Genomic DNA, 16,351 nt, shown 5'->3' on the forward strand with positions numbered 1-16,351 from the left:
GTCTTTAATTGTCCTTAATGTGAGACTACAGTATGTATACTTGTAAAAAAAAAAATACAGATATTATAATCTGCAATCCTGTATCTAAAAATCCTGGCAGCCCTAACACTTAACCATATGTTACCGCAAGGATTTTAACTGAGTCCAAATTATATTCATCATTTATAATATTTATGAGCTTTTTTTCATTATGTCACTCCTGCAGCATCATGAAAACACATTTTTACTGCTGACCTGCAGTTTTACAGTTTACATTTTTTTTTTAGATGTTTTTCTATGTGTTTGGAATTTCAAACTGCAAACCAAACTACCTCTAACAGCACAGAAACCTCCCACGTCCCATACATAAATTAAAACAGTGCTGAATAAACACCGGTTCAATCAGGTAGTTTTTAGCAACCCACTGAAAAAAAAAACAGTATCAGTCTGTGTACGTGTTCTCCATATTCAGGTTTCACCACTTTACCTTGCTCTCAGACAGTCCCTTCCGACGGGGAAAGCCATTAAGCCATTGTATTTTATCGGTGTCAGTGATTTTTTTCCGCCGATATGCCAATATAAAGTTTTGTTTTCCTTAGCTGCGCTGTTTTGCCCCTGGCGTGCTTCTCACTGCCTGCACGTACCACTCTAGGCACTTAAAAGCAAACTCAAGACCTACCTTTTTAGCCTGGCTTTAAATTGAGCTCTCTTTTATTTTATTTTATTTTATTTTACTACCATTCATTTGTTTACTTGTCAAAGTTTTTTTCAGTGCTGCTGACAGCTCCCTGTATTGTTTCACTGGAAAAGTTCTCAGAATAAATATATGCTTGCATTTGAATGTAGTGCTTTGTCAGTGTTTATTTTTTTTTAATTCTGTGTCAACCATGATTTTTACAGCAGACATATATCGGTTGTAAATATCGGCTATCGGTATCTCGGTTTCAAAATAATCGGTATCGGCATCAGTTCTGAAAAAAAAAAAACACATCGGTCGATCCCTATATCAAATTTATTTGGGATTATCCACGGAAGACTATTTTAACAACTTTATTATACACAACAAAATCCAGTGATTATGAAATACCATGACTTATCCAGGTTTTTCATGACCGTGAGAACCCTGGTAATTTTACTTTGCAGAGCACGGGAATTGCTGGTCTATTGCTGCCTCGATTCGTTAGTGTGTATGGTAAAGCAGTGAAAATATTACAAATACAGCATACACTTAAACTGATATTGATTTTTTAGGGGTGACATTTTTTTAGGTGACTAAAATACGTTTTGCTATGACCCCTGTCCACAGCGGTGCATTACTTAACTTCAGTGTCAGTAGATTTGGTTTATCCAAGATGCTACCAAGTTTGACGTCATAGTTGAATAGATCTATCTATCTATCTATCTATCTATCGGAGAAAAAACAAAGCAATAAAGATATGAAACACAGATAGTGAATTGTATTTAAATGGATGTTTGGCAACATGATGTGATGAACAGAAATGTTTTCCATTTGCTTGACTGCATTATTGTTTTATACGTTACTTTATCATCTGTGAAATAACAAAATAAGAATCTACTTATTGTCTTAACTGCAGAGTTAATAGCAGTTGTTTCTGGTTGTAGTTTGTGAAGATCTGAAGAGGCTTTATGGTGTCTTACCCAGGCTGGAGCGGGTACTGGAGCGCTCAATGATGGTGTGTTTGCTGGGGTTGTTGAGGACTGAACGTTTGGCAAGGGAGATGTCCGCTGTCACCCGTGTGATGGATATCCTGAAACAGATATCCAGTACACCAGTCGTCACCGGGTTACAGACCAGTTACAGCAGAGCCTACAGTACATGATCATGATCTCATTCTTACCTGCCCTCAAACTTGTGTTTCAAAAAGTCGAAGAGAGCTTTCTGCATCATGTCTGTCACCTAAAGGCGAAACATCAGGTGTGAGACATAAACTGTGAAAGTGAAGTTTTGAAACAAGCCAAGTTACTAGTTTTCCTCCTTACCTCGTATCCTTTGAGTGACGGCCCGACTAGGATGATGGGTCTCATGGAGGGAACCACATCATAGGGGGGGACATGCTCCATCTGAGCCAGGGGAAAACAGCACCAAGGTTGGGGTGAGTGAGGTTGTCATGTTGCATGTGAATGTACACTCAAAACACATAGCTCCCACAGACATAAATCAACATTAACTCAACACAAAAGCCCTGTCTTCTCCTCTGAGAGTGGTCACACTGATGGATGGCGAGTTTCAGACGCCAGAGTCCATTCGGTTTATTGACTGCCTATGAATGTTCGGAGGCAGCGATCAATTTCTCACTGAAAGCACTCGCTTCTATTTCTTCGTCTGCAATCTCACATAATTAAAGTGTCCATAATTAAACCAGACGCTCGGGTGTCAGGAGAGCTCTCGTGACTGAGCTGCGGCTCTAACACAGGCGTCATTCTTCACACTTTTCTCTTTTTGTTGTGCATCAGCACTTGTCGAGTTATTACTGCCAACAGTTGCTGAATTGTGATTTTTGTTGTAAAAATGCACTTTTTTTTTCTTATATCTGTGCGTCAACTTTTGTTACTCTAAAAAAAAAAGCCTTAACCCCAAATATATCCATTTAGGACATCTTGTTTTCTGTGTTATGAATGTTTGCCCTCCACTTTTAAATATTTTAAATCAGATTTTCACCTTTTTGTTTCCATTATTTTCTTTATATTTCGAGCTTTTTTCAATAATCAAATAAGCATATATTTTGGAATTTTTACATTAGTAAAAACTGAATAAAGAGAGTGTAGATACTGCAGTCTGCGACATTCCTGAAGCCATTTACACACAAGAAAAGGAGAAACCTATAACGATGGCAGAGCCTTATATAGAACACCCACACACAAACACGATCTATATTGCAGCGCATGAACTTGAGGCTTATTTGTACATTATGAATCACGAAAGGAATGATTCATCTATAAGGACTCCATAAGCATCCATCTTCTTTAGAAACAGTCGGCTTTTCAATGAGAATGGGGTGAAAACAGTCACACATCCTATATACTTTCTGAACACTGGAATTTGATGGTTTTTTTTTGTTTTTTTTTTAGATCTGTATTCCAAGCACGCCCCCTCCTCCGTGCGCGCCGTGCAGCTCTTCAGGCAGGAGATAGTGCTGGAGAGCCTCACTCCACTACATTACATTACATAAAGCAGAACAACGGAAGCTCATTTCACCTCATTTGTATTCACAGAAGCTAAAAATACATATTTTAAAAGTTTCCTAATGGCTCTTGTCTCTAAAGGGGCTGAGCTGGAGCACTGAACATAACAATAGTGCTCACTGGTTTTGAATAACATGAGCACAGTGCACAGTTTTGTGCAGTGAGTAACAAGGTGGATGCCGTACATAATACAGATCTGGATGATGGTTCAATACTATGATTTACTGTCCCTCTTTACAATCTTCTAAAATACTAATGTTTTGGTATTATGGCTCACAGTTACCGTGTTTACAACAAATGGAAATTGTATTTCCTTAAAAAAGACACTTGAAAATGTACTTTTTCTTTTACATTATAGAATCTTCTTCCAGGTAAACATGAAAAACAACATTTGACTCAATGAAATGAACATGAAATGAACTTTTGACATGTGATTTTGAATCAATATTGTTGATAAGTATTGTCAAAAATATAGATTTATTTATATATATATGATTTTTTAATATTTTAAATCATTTAAAACGGTTTTGGTACTCATAATACTCGCAGTATCTTATTACCTCCGCCAAGGAGGTTATGTTTTCGCCGGCGTTGGTCTGTTTGTTTGTCTGCTTGTTTGTCTGCAAACTAACTCAAAAAGTTATGGATGGATTTTGATGAAATTTTCAGGAAAGGTGGATAATGGGACAAGAACAGATGATAAAATTTTGGTGGTGATCGGTTGAAGCAAAGTGGAAAAAATAATAAATAAAGTCTATCATCTGACAGCCTCAGCAGCAATTCCAATTTCTAATGAGAAATCTGGTGGCCGGAAAAGCATGTCTTGTACTTGCTAAATATTGTTGTAATTCTAATGTTCTGTGTTGGAAAAAAGAGAAAGTGAAAAATACAAAAAACATATTATATTCTGTGTTAGTACAAAATAAAAACAGTATAAATACACCACAGTGTCTCCATGGTGAAGGCATATATAACCTAATAATGACAGTGATGCAAATAACCTGATTGTGATGCAGGCTGCAAAATCTGATGCAGAGGGGGAGGGAATATCACCTTCTTGGCGGAGGTCTGCACTCTCTGAGTGCTTTTCTAGTTGTTAATGTTTATAATGGTCACTCTGCCGTTCTCTGCGTCTAACCAATCAAAGAAAAGTCACTGTTGTCATGTTATAACCTTTTTCTATTCATCATTTAATAACATTTTTAATGAATTTTATGCCCTAAATGTCTTTCCCCATGCTAAAAAAATGGTTTTGAATATCAATGTTTTTCTGGGTATTGTTTTGAAGTTAGAAATTCCAGTATCTTGACATCATTGTAAACACATCAGTATCTAAATAATGCTGTAAAAATTTCCAACATAACAAATATGAGTCCTGCTTGCATTGAATAAAATATAAGTTAAATGCCCTGAATAAGATTTTAAATACTCGTTATGTTAGGAAATACTGAAAAACATTTGCCTCAAACAGATTAACATGAAGTTGGCTTAAAAACTTATGAAAATATTTTCAATTTTCAATTTTAATATTGATGTAAAGCTGTGATAATGTCTGAAATCTTAATGTGAATGTGCACACCGCTCACCCATATCATAGCGTGTCTTTGCTCTGCAGCCGTAACGTGTGATTCAAATTTGTGCTGAAAAGCATAAAAACAGCTGACTGTGGGCTTCTGCCACTCAAATCAAGCGTCATAAATGGAAATGAAAGCGCGTCAGGACGTGTTACTGTTACACTCTGACTAACAGGGTCTGGGATGGATCTGCACCTGCATCTGCACACTGACAGCTGTGATACAAGCTCTAGGGAAACAACAGAGGCGCCACTGTGATTTGCAAATGATCCTGTAAATATTTTTTTTTTGCTTTAATGTGCCCTTGGCTGAAGAACATTCTGCGGACTGATTTCTCACCACCACAAGGAGGAAAATGTGAGACAAACAGAGGATGAGAAGTAAAGAGTTGAAGTGTTAGAGGTTAGTCGTGAGAATGAGCCACACTCACCGACTTCTGTTTCTGTTTAGCTGGGCCGCCTACAGTATCATTCCACACAAAAGCCAGAAGAGACACAAAAAAAAGCACAAAACACAAGAGAACACTTAGTTATTGACAGGTTAGGATTAGTGGGGAGAGGAGCTGTTTATTGATTAAAACAGAGTTTACAGTGACTGCCTCCGCTGTGGCTTCATTTTAAAATAGATTCAGACTGATATGCAGCAACAGCCATTTCAGAGTGTATCAGTTAGTTCAACGCCTCTCCCAGCTGACACAGGCACAGAAACAAACATCCAAACATATCTCAGCGTAACCGTCGTGATCGCAGCCTGGGGGGCCCAATGGTGTTAGAGTCAGGAGCTACAGTAGTGGCAGGAACAGATCAGTTGTGAGCAGTTAGTGGGAGGGGGGAGGAGAGATTAGACCTGACCACATTGTGGATGAGTAAGGGACAGATGCAGGAGGGAGGCTGGTGAGGTAAGCGAGGTGTCCTGGGCCCCTAATGTTACCTTCTTAAAGAAGGGCAGTCGGTGTGCGTTGGCCTGAGGGGATGTTACGCTGCCTGACATGGCCTTGGGGGAGCGAGGGTCACCCTGGGACTCAGGGGGCTCCTCAGCATCCAGGTCGAGGGGGTCAACGTCAAAGGCCACAGTGGACACGTCCACGTGGGCTGATGAGGGGGGGGAAGGCAGGCGGGTGGTGCAGAGAGAGGGACAAAGAGGAGAAGAGACAAGAAAGAAGAGACAGAAAAGGCAAAGTAAAAGAGGATGAGAGAAGAGGAAATAAAAGAGGAGTAAAAGCAAAAAGGGGGAAGAGTAAATAGAAGTAAGAATATGAGATGCATCCAGAGAGAAGCATGGAGGAAATTGCAAGAGATGGAATATACTGAGACCAGAAAAGGTGACATAGTATGATTTAAACTGGAAATAACATAAACAAGAGTTTCCAAAAGAACACACCAGATTATCATGAAGCAAGGCACAGATGTGGGGTACGGTAACATGGACAGAGAGTGGATTCAGTGTGACGAGAAAGCAACAAAACTTGAAGTGTAGATGTGTAGAAGAGGATCTGCAGAGGAAAGCAGCGGAAAGGGAAGAAGGAATCGAGCTGAGAGGGAAGCTGGGGTTTGGAATTAAGTGTGTTGGGGTGACTGTTGGTGATGCAGATGTGGTCGGTGTGGGGGTCGGAGAGGGTCAAGGTTGGCAGCAAGGCAAGGTGTGTTGTTTTAAAGGATTTTTTTTGCTGTCTTGCCTGGAGTTAAGAGATGAGAAGATTGATATCACCCTAATACCTGAGAAAACTTTTAGTCTTGTCAATCTTCATTTTGATGAATATATTCTCACCCCAACTCGTCACATACTGCCGCTTGGCCATTACATATGATGCACTAGGTATCCCAGGTGCGTCTGTTGTTGATGTTCTGGGACGCCGTGTCAATTTACGCCTGTTTCGTGCATTGAGTCTTGGACTTTCTAGATCTTTTCTTTCGTGTCTCACGTGGACTTCACCGGCCAAGGGGCGATATTTGACAACGAAATGAGAATGTTCTGATGAGCCACTCCTGTTCTCATGTGGAATATGTGTCTAATGACGACACAAATCTGATACCTGACTTTGGCACATCATGTGTGCATGGACAGAGACAACTCAAAAACATAAAGTACAGAACATTTCAGCCTGACACAGTGTCTGTCCCATGTCATTCAGATCCTCGCATCATCGCAAGACTCAGACAGAGTGTGAGTTACTCAGGAGCATCATCAAGGACTGTATCTTGCAGACAGGCAGGAGCCTCTCAGTATATAACATGCTAACAGCGAAGGACACTGAAGCTTCACAGGTCGACGACATGTCAATGCACAAATTAAACCTTCTTACGAGACACAGAATCAAACATGTCTTTGTGATCAAAATGTCCTTAACACTGTTACCACAAAGGCTGGAAAACAGCAGGGAACAGCTGGCTCTGTCAATGGTAACAAAATCTGCCTACCAGCACCTCTGAAGCACACTAATTAACATGTTATATCTCCTCTGTGTCATCGCACATGTCTAAAAGCATACATAGGCTTTAATTTTGGATCTAACAATGAGATGTAACGTGTTCATTAGTCGGCGTAAAGGATGCTGAGATGGATTTTGTTACTTCTGGACAGAGCTAGGTGTTTCCCCATTTCAGTATTTGTGCTAAGCTAATGGAAGCTAACCGAGATATGAGAGTGGTATCAATCTTCTCATCTAACCCTCTCACCAGGAGGTGAGTAAGCGTATTACCCAAAGTGTCAAACTTTTTCTGTAGGTCAGATCGGCCACTGAGGATGTACGAGATGTATTAGATGGATGTGGTTTCAGTTATACACATATTGAGTTCAGTTCAGTGGCTCTGTTTGATTAACGAAATCCCTTTAAGTCAACCAGAGTATTTTCCCCATGTTTGCACTTCCATCTCTCCTGCTGTCTCTCTGGATGGCGAGCAGCAGCTCTGCGTCGTCCTGGCGATGCACGCACACACAAGCCAGACATACTCATCAAGTTTAATGAGTGCAGTCCATTCTCAGCTCTATTTCAGTCCCGTCCTGTGTGCTAATGACAGACCTCCTAAGACCTCTCTCACTTCACACAGCAACACACTGAGACGCGCCGTGATTCATCATCATGCCTGACTAACTAGCCAATTAAAATCTTCATCTAAATATCAGGCGCCTGTCTCATCTCTCTCGCTTGCTCGCTTGCTCTCTCTCTCGTGCTCTGTAAGGACTGCACACACTCCCACGCAAACACGCACAAAGACACTGTTTTGCCAGTGGATGCGGAGACCCCCTTGACCTTACCTGTGCCTGGTGGGGTGGGCCTGCGGGTTCCCGTGGCAACGTCCAGACTGGAGCTTCCTCCAGATTTACTGTAATGGAGAAAAACAGGCACAAATGATGGTGCGGTGAAACAAAGACAATATGGCAGTTTTACAATACTGATTACACATTGCTCATCATCTTCATCGTTGTTGTTTAAAGTTAGTTATATTTTATGCCATAAGTGAGCATTTGTTAGGTTTCCTCCTGCAAAAGGACACTGATCATCACAGCTGACAGTTAACAAGGTGCTGTAGTGACGTTCTGGTGATAAAAAATGGAGAGAAAATTTGGGAAAGAAGACGTGTGAATGAGCTGCTGATTATGTGCAGAATTCATCTGAGTAATTAAGAAAAAACAAAACAAAACAAGACAACATGAAATATTAATAGTGTGTGCACTGCAAATTGTATTTAAACATACGATCACCCTGATTATTGTGGTATTTATTTTTACAAATAATTTTAAGTGAGTGGAATAAAGCGATACATTCATGGATATAAAAAAACATACAAATAAAGCCAGGAGCACAGAGACCTATATATACATACTGTAGTTGCGCTGTTGAAGAACACAGTGAGTCACTGCAGTGCTTTTGTCTATTTAAGGAAGTTTTACATTGCCTGGTGGGTGAAGTGTGACTCAGGTCTGACCTGTTTTACAAAGCAGGGCTCTCGTTTGTGATGCTGATAATGTGGCTGCTGAGGGATTTTCACGCTTACCTGGAGCTGAGTCGGTTCTGTCTCATCCTCTGCTCCTGCAGCAGACGGGTGTTCTCCAGTTTGACCGGGCTGGGGATGAAGCCCACCTCACAGCCCTCCTTCACCAGACGTCCGATCCACCAGTCGTTGTTGTATTTCTGCACACAGACAGGTGTCAGTAACCAATGATATACCAGCATTTTCCAGTTCTTGGTGTGCAAAGAAAGCTTTTTATGTCCTTTAGGTTTCAGACAACAGTTCCTGATGTTATTCACACACCAGATTTACACACAGATTGTATCATATATATATCTCTATCTTATTATAGTACAAAAGTTTGTTGCTAAACATTACCGCATCGTGACCCCGAGGAGGATAGAGCCCACCTTCTTGCAAGATCATTTTTATGCCTCATGTTTGTAAGCACCAAAAGTAACATTATGTATTCTAAGTGACCAACATAAATATATATGTGTTCAGAAAGTAAGAGCACCACTTTTATTAATTTACTCCGTATTCTACCACATTTGGATCATTCAGTTCTCCTTGCACTGCAGCTCTTGTTCGTGCTAACTCCCACTTATGGCCCGGGTTGGGTTCAGGCAGGAGAGGAGACAGTGCAATAAAATATGATCCCACTACAGGCTGTTCTCACAAACTGTTCGTATGTAATGCACCCAAAAAAGTAAAGCAACCAAATTCTTACATATCCCATGTATTTTGAAAGACCGCGATCACATGACCAATGCGCTGACAGGAATAAACAAGGGAGCAGTCCCGCACGGTCTCGTAAGAAGGCTGGTTGGTGTGGTGGGTGGGTTCACAAAAACAAACTTTCCCCTGGAGACGAGTGTTTGGAACCATGTGAACTTGGTCATTTTAAGGTACATCCTCGCCATGTGTCTCTTCCTAAACCTAACCACGGCAACTTCACCTGCCTAAGCCTAACCTCTGTAACTTTACGGACGTAATGCTAATAATTCGTAGGATATAATGCAAACCGTTCTATTAGAATACTTGGCCAACACCCTGCCAATAGTTTGAATCTCCAAGTAACCATTGTTTGTCTTTCGTTCCTACAACATCCAGCAGCTTCAGTCAATTTGTGATTCACATCAAGTTATTCACCTTTAGTTCAGGCTAAATTGGTAGAATGTTGTGCTTTAAAATACAGAAAGTATTCTGCACATCTCTCTACCTCTATTCTAAGTGTGTATGGTCAAAGGCTTAATGGAGTGTCTGAGAAACTCGTACCTCTTTAATGTGCAAGAAGTCTTTGGCTTCGAAGGATATGGCCATGCCCTGCACAGGAACGTCATCACTGGGGCCGGGGTTGTAACCGACATTTGTCCGCACAGCAAATGCCACCGGTTTGGTCTTGAGCAGAGATGGGAAAGACACACATTAGTATACAGATGGCGGCTTAATAAAACCACTTAACACCGAGTTCAGTGTCCCCTTGACACTGATGAGTAGGTTTACCAGTGTCAAAACAAGATTACGCAACAATGCTGACTATCAAACTGGCGCTGTACATAACAGATGGAGATACAACGGTTGATCTCTCACCTTTGCTTTCTCGAGTGTGGCGAGGGCCTGTCTGTCTGCCTCCTTCCTCAGTGCCTCAGGGTCCTCCTCCAGGGACACGTCTGAGTCTGACGGCCTGCTGGTGTAGGAGTCTGCAGAGCCCTGAAATGCATAATGTTTTTTCATACAGGTGAAGAGAGGAAAAACACAATATGTTCATGGATCAAGCTTTAGGGAGCAAAAACAGGAGCAGAAGCAGACCAATGAAACACAAAAGGGGCCTCAGCCATCGTATGGCATGAAAGCTGACTCTGTGTAATTTGAGGTGGAGAGGATGCATAACAACGGGCTGACACTTCCCGACTGCAGCCTCAGTGAGGCCGAGGTGTTAAGTCTTTTTGCACAGGTACAACAGATTCAGTGTGTGGGTGTGTCAAGTAGAGACAGAAAGAGGCAGAGAGAAAAAAATGGCCTGAGGACTGTTTATAATATTAGGGAGGGATATAAATTTCTCATGAAGTGGCTATAGTTTCCAACACATCCACCACTCATGCACAGTAACTTGACCCTCTCCTGCTGACCCTCATCCAGACACCCATACCATAATAAAAACTCGAGCCTCCTGTGAGCCTGCGGCGCCGGCCCACTGTACCGTTCAGCAGAGCAATGCAGTGAGGGAGGGAGGCAGCCTGAACTTCTGAAGTGTTTGAGTGTTCAACTTATATAACAATCCCACTTATTCTCTTCTTGCTGTTTTTTTTTTTTTTTTTTTTTTGTATTTTATTTTCAGCTGACAGGCTGCCTGGCGCTTTGTAGGAGGTGCTGACAAGAATGCGGACAGCTGAATGTGCCAAGCAGAAGAAGTGAGTCACTAGGTGTGGGCTTTTAAAATAGAGGTGAGAATGCGCAAAGATGACATACACCATATGTAATGATGATGAAAAATTCCCTTTACATGTGTAGTCAGACAACACAAGGAGTGCTCTCAGTGAGTACAACAAATATCTCTGGACTACGGCTGCGTATTGTTTGAATTCTTTCAATATCGGTGCCAACATCATACCTGAGTTCAGGCGCTGACACCAAACCTGCATCAGTGGTAAATAAAAACATTCAAAGGAAACCATGAGGACATTTTCAAATACTGAAAAAGGCAAAAATAAAATAAAGCTCATTAAAGCCCACATTTTATGGGTCCACAACATTGGGCCACCATTCATTGTCTATGAAGCAGCTCCAGACTGTATACCCTATGACATCACAAGTTTGAGACTGACTTGTCTGGTTTCTGGCTTTGAGGGAGAGTAACTCATGTTCACAAGTACTGATTGAACTTTTCTCGGCCAAGGAAATAACATATTGGAAATTTTAATTTAGATGGTGTTCGCTTTAAAGGAGCTGCATATGTCATTCAGATCAATAATACGGCAGCAAACAGCTATTTGCTATGTAAAGATACAGTGGAGTAACTGCGTCCTGAGCTGAGAATGAAGTCACGCTCTCTCTCTCTCTGTGCTTTTATCTGAGCTTCTTTGTTCTTTGTCGTTGGTGCGGCCATGTTAATGCATGTGAGTCCCTGTGTGTCACTCTGGCTTGCTAATCGCCGCTGTTCTGTGCTGCTTTCATAAGGCAATTACAGCTACGGCATCGCTACAAAAGCATGACATCCACTTTCTTTTACCCCCTCCAGGTTAGCATCGTTAGCTCTGTCAGCACTGTTACCGTTGTTAGCACTGTTCATGCTGTGAACATCCTTAGCTGAGCTGCAAACTCAGGTGTCTCCATGTTGAGAGCCGTGTGCAGGCAACCTCTGAATCATGCTCTGAATGATGTACACAGCTCCTTTAACTATAATTTAAAGATAGATTTAGCTCAGGAAATAACCGATGAAAGGATTAGTAAACCTACCAAGGATTTGATGCGATACAAAATTCGCAGTCAACTCTTCCAAGTAGTGAGATTTGATATCCAGTCCTACTCTGAACTCTTGGCTGCCAGCTTACTGTCATTTGAATTGTTCTGCATGCTAATATTGCTTATTTTAAATATGAAAAGAAACCTGAGATGTCCTTGTAGCCTTGTGGTTAAGACGCATACCATATAACGGCAACATCCCTGGCTCGATTTTGGTGGGGGACCTGTGTTGCAGGTCATACCCCTCTCTTCCCCCCTTCTTTTCCTGTATCTGTTTTAACAGCCAACTATCCAATAAAAGTTAAAGAAAGGACAGAAATCAATGGAAGAATCCTTGGTGGCATTCCCCAAGAGGACCATTTCAAACCGAGGTCTAAATATATTCGGAGAGAATAACTGGTCATATGTGGCAGAGTGAATCATCTGTGTGGCGTGTCAGTGAGTTTGCACGTGCATTTATGTGTTATTAATGCTCCTCTACATGTCTGATTACCATCCATGTGTCGCCATATGATTTCAAATGAAACAACAAACACAAATGTTGATTCTAGCTCAGCCACCTGTCGCACAGAGGCGCTCTGTGACTTGGCAACAGCACAATAAATGTAGACACTCCCTGTTGCCAAGGCGATGGCTACCTACTCCGAGCATCCTCGGGCATTCACAAACCATCCGCACTTCCTGTTTCTATTACTCAAACCCAAATGCTTGCGGCAGTGTGCCCGCATCCCACTCAGGTAGGAGGAATGATCCTGTGAGTGGCATGCAGAATCTAATGAGGACAATAAGAGCCACCCCCACTTACCAGCTGTGAGTCATCTTCTAAACCATACAAGTGCATCCCAGCATGGAGCACCGACTAAGTGAAGGTTAACAAACCTTGATGGGGAACCCACGGGAATGTTTTTAGACAGAAGAAAAAAGCCCAAATGACGTCTGAAAACAACCTGGGACTGACCGGCTGACTACAACAGGTCGGTGATGCAGCAAAATGTAGAGCGAGAGAGAGAGTGGGAGGGATTACTCTTTGTGTGTTTGTGTATATGAGTGTGTGTAAGTGTGTGGACAAATGCTTGTGTCTGTGAGTCACTCATCCAGTTGATGCACGTCACATACAACCAGAGGGGAAAAAAAGACTATCAGGGAAAGGAGAGACAGAGAAGGATTGATGGATTCATGAACACTGACACATAAGTCAATATTTAATATGAAAACAGGTGCATGTGGATGGGGGGGGGGGGGGGGCAAAATAGCAGCTGATCAATAACCTCTCTGCACCCTGAAACTCTTTCAAAATGTGTTGATAGACTGAGCAAGAGACTGAACACATGTCCTCCACCTTTTCATAACTGGCACTCTCTTCTTCTTCTTCTTCTACTGCTCCTTGTTCTTCTCTCATGTCATCGGGTTGTGTCTCTAATTTAGCTGCTTGCTTCACTTCACATACAGCTCCTGTTCAAAATAGCTATAGGTCACCTGATGGCGGAGCTGCTTTCCTATTGGCAGTGCCAGACTAGAGACCCCAGCAGTGTCATAGTAACCATCTCTGCAGCGTATTACGAGCAGCCAGTAAAGGCTGCATCAGGAAGGAGATAGAAAGAAGACATAGGGATCAATAGTAAATAATAAATACCCTGAAGGGAAATTGCATATAAGCTTTTCAACAGGTGATCGATGAAGCATTTTCTCACGTCGTGTGAGCAACAGCTGTGAAGCCACGGCCTGGTCATTAGCCTGGAGGATGACATAGAAGTGACTACATCAAACAAAACAATATGGCCTTCAGGGAGTTTTTTCAGAATGAAGATGTCAATGTTTTTACTAACAAGACGACTAAACTGACACTTTTCTATGTCTGGTTGGTAGAATCTGAACTGTACTGTATTGTCACCAACCACAGAAGGTTAAGAACACAGGTAAGGTGCAAATAGGCGAGGCTCAGCAATTATCCCGAAAATGAACTGACTGTGTTTCTTCTCCATTTTCTGCACAGTGGCTGCCACCATGATGAATTCACACCTCCTTAGCATTGATATTGAATAAATGAGTGGGGGGGGTAAAAAGAGAGCAACAGAGCGGGGGGGGGGGGGGGGGGGGGGGGGGGGGTAATGGAATAAGAATTGAGGGAGGGAGGGCCAGCAAAAGCCAAGTGCTTTGAATAATGAGGGTTGAAAAGAGTCACCCTGCAGCAGGGAAATGAGTTAACATTGTTTCTTCTGATGCAACGGCTCATTTGTAAATGGCTTCAAGAAAAAAGAGAAACTGGGAAAAAAAGGGGGGAGTTGAACGAAGTGAAGAGAAAATGCTTCTGGGATGTACGTAACATCTGCATAAAAATGCTTATGAAAATGCTGAACCAGTATAATAATTGGACTAATTTCCTCCTCTTTAATGTCTTTATAAAACACAGGAAATGATCACCTCTCTCTCCTCTTGTTCTTATGTCAGATAACAGCACAGAGGTTAAAGATTTTAATCTGCTACTGCTATAAACAACGGGAACATCGCAGCAGCTGTTGTCACATTGTATGACTAAGAAGTGATTAGAATCTGAGAGCTAACACATACTGCGAACCCCTGCCCTGATAATTAAACAGATAAGAATATATTTGTACTTATCAGCTCTGATCATGTGAAGAACAAAGAAATGAAGGAAAAGCGAGCATTTCGGTGAAGAAGAAGAATACAACATCTCATCTCAGACAGCTGAGAGCCAACCAGAATGCATTATCAGTTGTGCTTCAAGCTCCACTGTGTATTCACGTCACATCCAGAGTGAGATTAGCTCAGTGAAGACGAGTACTAATAAAGAAAACTGGAATGAAAAATCAGAAAAAGGGAACCACGTCTCACAGAATAGACAGATGCACAAACCGAGGAATCACAGAGTACAGATTTCCTGTCAGACACTCATGGCTGGTGACTGTAAATGGCCATATTACCTTTTCCTGTCAAAGCAGCGTCATGGCAACCAGCTGGACAGTGTGGAGATGACTATAAAGATGAGTCATGGGGCTGAACTCACCAGAAATCCCCATTTCCACAAATGAGCAAATATGGTACTCTGATAACAGGTTGCTCCTCAGGGATTAAAAAAATCTAATTAATTTAAAATATAATTCAGTAATAAAATTAGGGCTGGGAGATATCGTTTAACTTAATATTCTAATTTATTATAAGAACATTTTTCAGGGGTCTGTTTTCAGTCATGGCCTTTGTATCATTTGAGATTTTTTACATGACTGCCAACGTAACAACTCATCTTATTCATACTCATTTCCCAATAATTCTCTGTGTCATATTTGAGGTATATAAAGATGTTTTCCTACAAAAACAAATTTTTCATTTAGTAAACTATGTACATTGCCCCAGTGCATAAGTAATTTAATGCAGTGGTAACACAAGCAACTGTACATCACAAAATAAAAGTTATCTCATGAAAGAATACAAATCTGCCCAAGTTTTCAAGTATCAGCTTTGGATGCTTTACATACTTCACATACTCATAAAGTAGTAGGATTAATACCCTGCCAAGGACCAATACCCCAATACCCAGAAGAATTGAAATGATTAGTCAATTAACTGAAAATAAAAAGGCGAAATTTGGACAATTTCTTAATAGTTTAAGTCAAATAAGCCTAATTGTCAGACAATTCTGGCTCTTAAATGTGAGTATTTGCTGTTTTTCTTCGTCCTCCTTTTGAGACACTGCATCTTTTTTGGTTTTGACTGTTGGTTGGACAAAAACAAGTAACTTGAAAATGTCACTTTGGGCTCTGGGAAAGTTAACAGACACTTTTTTGTAACATTTTATCATCTGAACGATTAATGGAGGCAATTAGCAGATAAGTAGCAGCCTGAATACGAAGTAATAATGAATGCAGCAGACTGTGTTCAATTGTTGTGTATGACATCAGACACCTCATAGAAACTTTAACGACTAATTTTGTTTGACTTGGGTTTATGTGTTTATTCTAGGCAACAAAATTTTGTAAGACAATAGTGCAAGATAATCAGACTGATTACTTGATTAAGCAACAATCTGATTAATCGTTCAAGGCAATTTAGTAAAAAAAATGCAGGAGATTCACTGATTCCAGCTCCTCAAATGTGCTTTTCTCCATTTTCTGTCATTATCTAACAGTTTTAAACTGTTAGATTAGACACATCAAGCAATAT

The 16,351-nt window shown here is 41.1% G+C and overlaps 1 protein-coding gene across 3 annotated transcripts in view; it reads right to left on the reverse strand.

Moving 5' to 3' along the window:
- Positions 1-16,351, reverse strand: part of cacnb1 (calcium channel, voltage-dependent, beta 1 subunit) — a 38,620-nt gene that overhangs the window by 7,605 nt on the left and 14,664 nt on the right. For 2 of the 3 annotated variants that reach the window (XM_033644524.2, XM_078161709.1), the window contains 8 exons: positions 10,301-10,420; positions 9,986-10,108; positions 8,753-8,889; positions 8,013-8,080; positions 5,688-5,848; positions 1,981-2,061; positions 1,839-1,897; positions 1,639-1,748 (listed from right to left, as the gene is read on the reverse strand). In XM_033644524.2, the coding sequence (XP_033500415.2) occupies positions 1,639-1,748; positions 1,839-1,897; positions 1,981-2,061; positions 5,688-5,848; positions 8,013-8,080; positions 8,753-8,889; positions 9,986-10,108; positions 10,301-10,420 (859 nt within the window). Of the gene's footprint in view, positions 1-1,638; positions 1,749-1,838; positions 1,898-1,980; positions 2,062-5,187; positions 5,217-5,687; positions 5,849-8,012; positions 8,081-8,752; positions 8,890-9,985; positions 10,109-10,300; positions 10,421-16,351 lie in introns of all 3 variants that reach the window. The other variant, XM_033644525.2, reaches the window with a different exon arrangement.

This window comes from Epinephelus lanceolatus, chromosome 18 (genome assembly GCF_041903045.1).
Source record: "Epinephelus lanceolatus isolate andai-2023 chromosome 18, ASM4190304v1, whole genome shotgun sequence".
NCBI lineage: Eukaryota > Metazoa > Chordata > Actinopteri > Perciformes > Serranidae > Epinephelus > Epinephelus lanceolatus.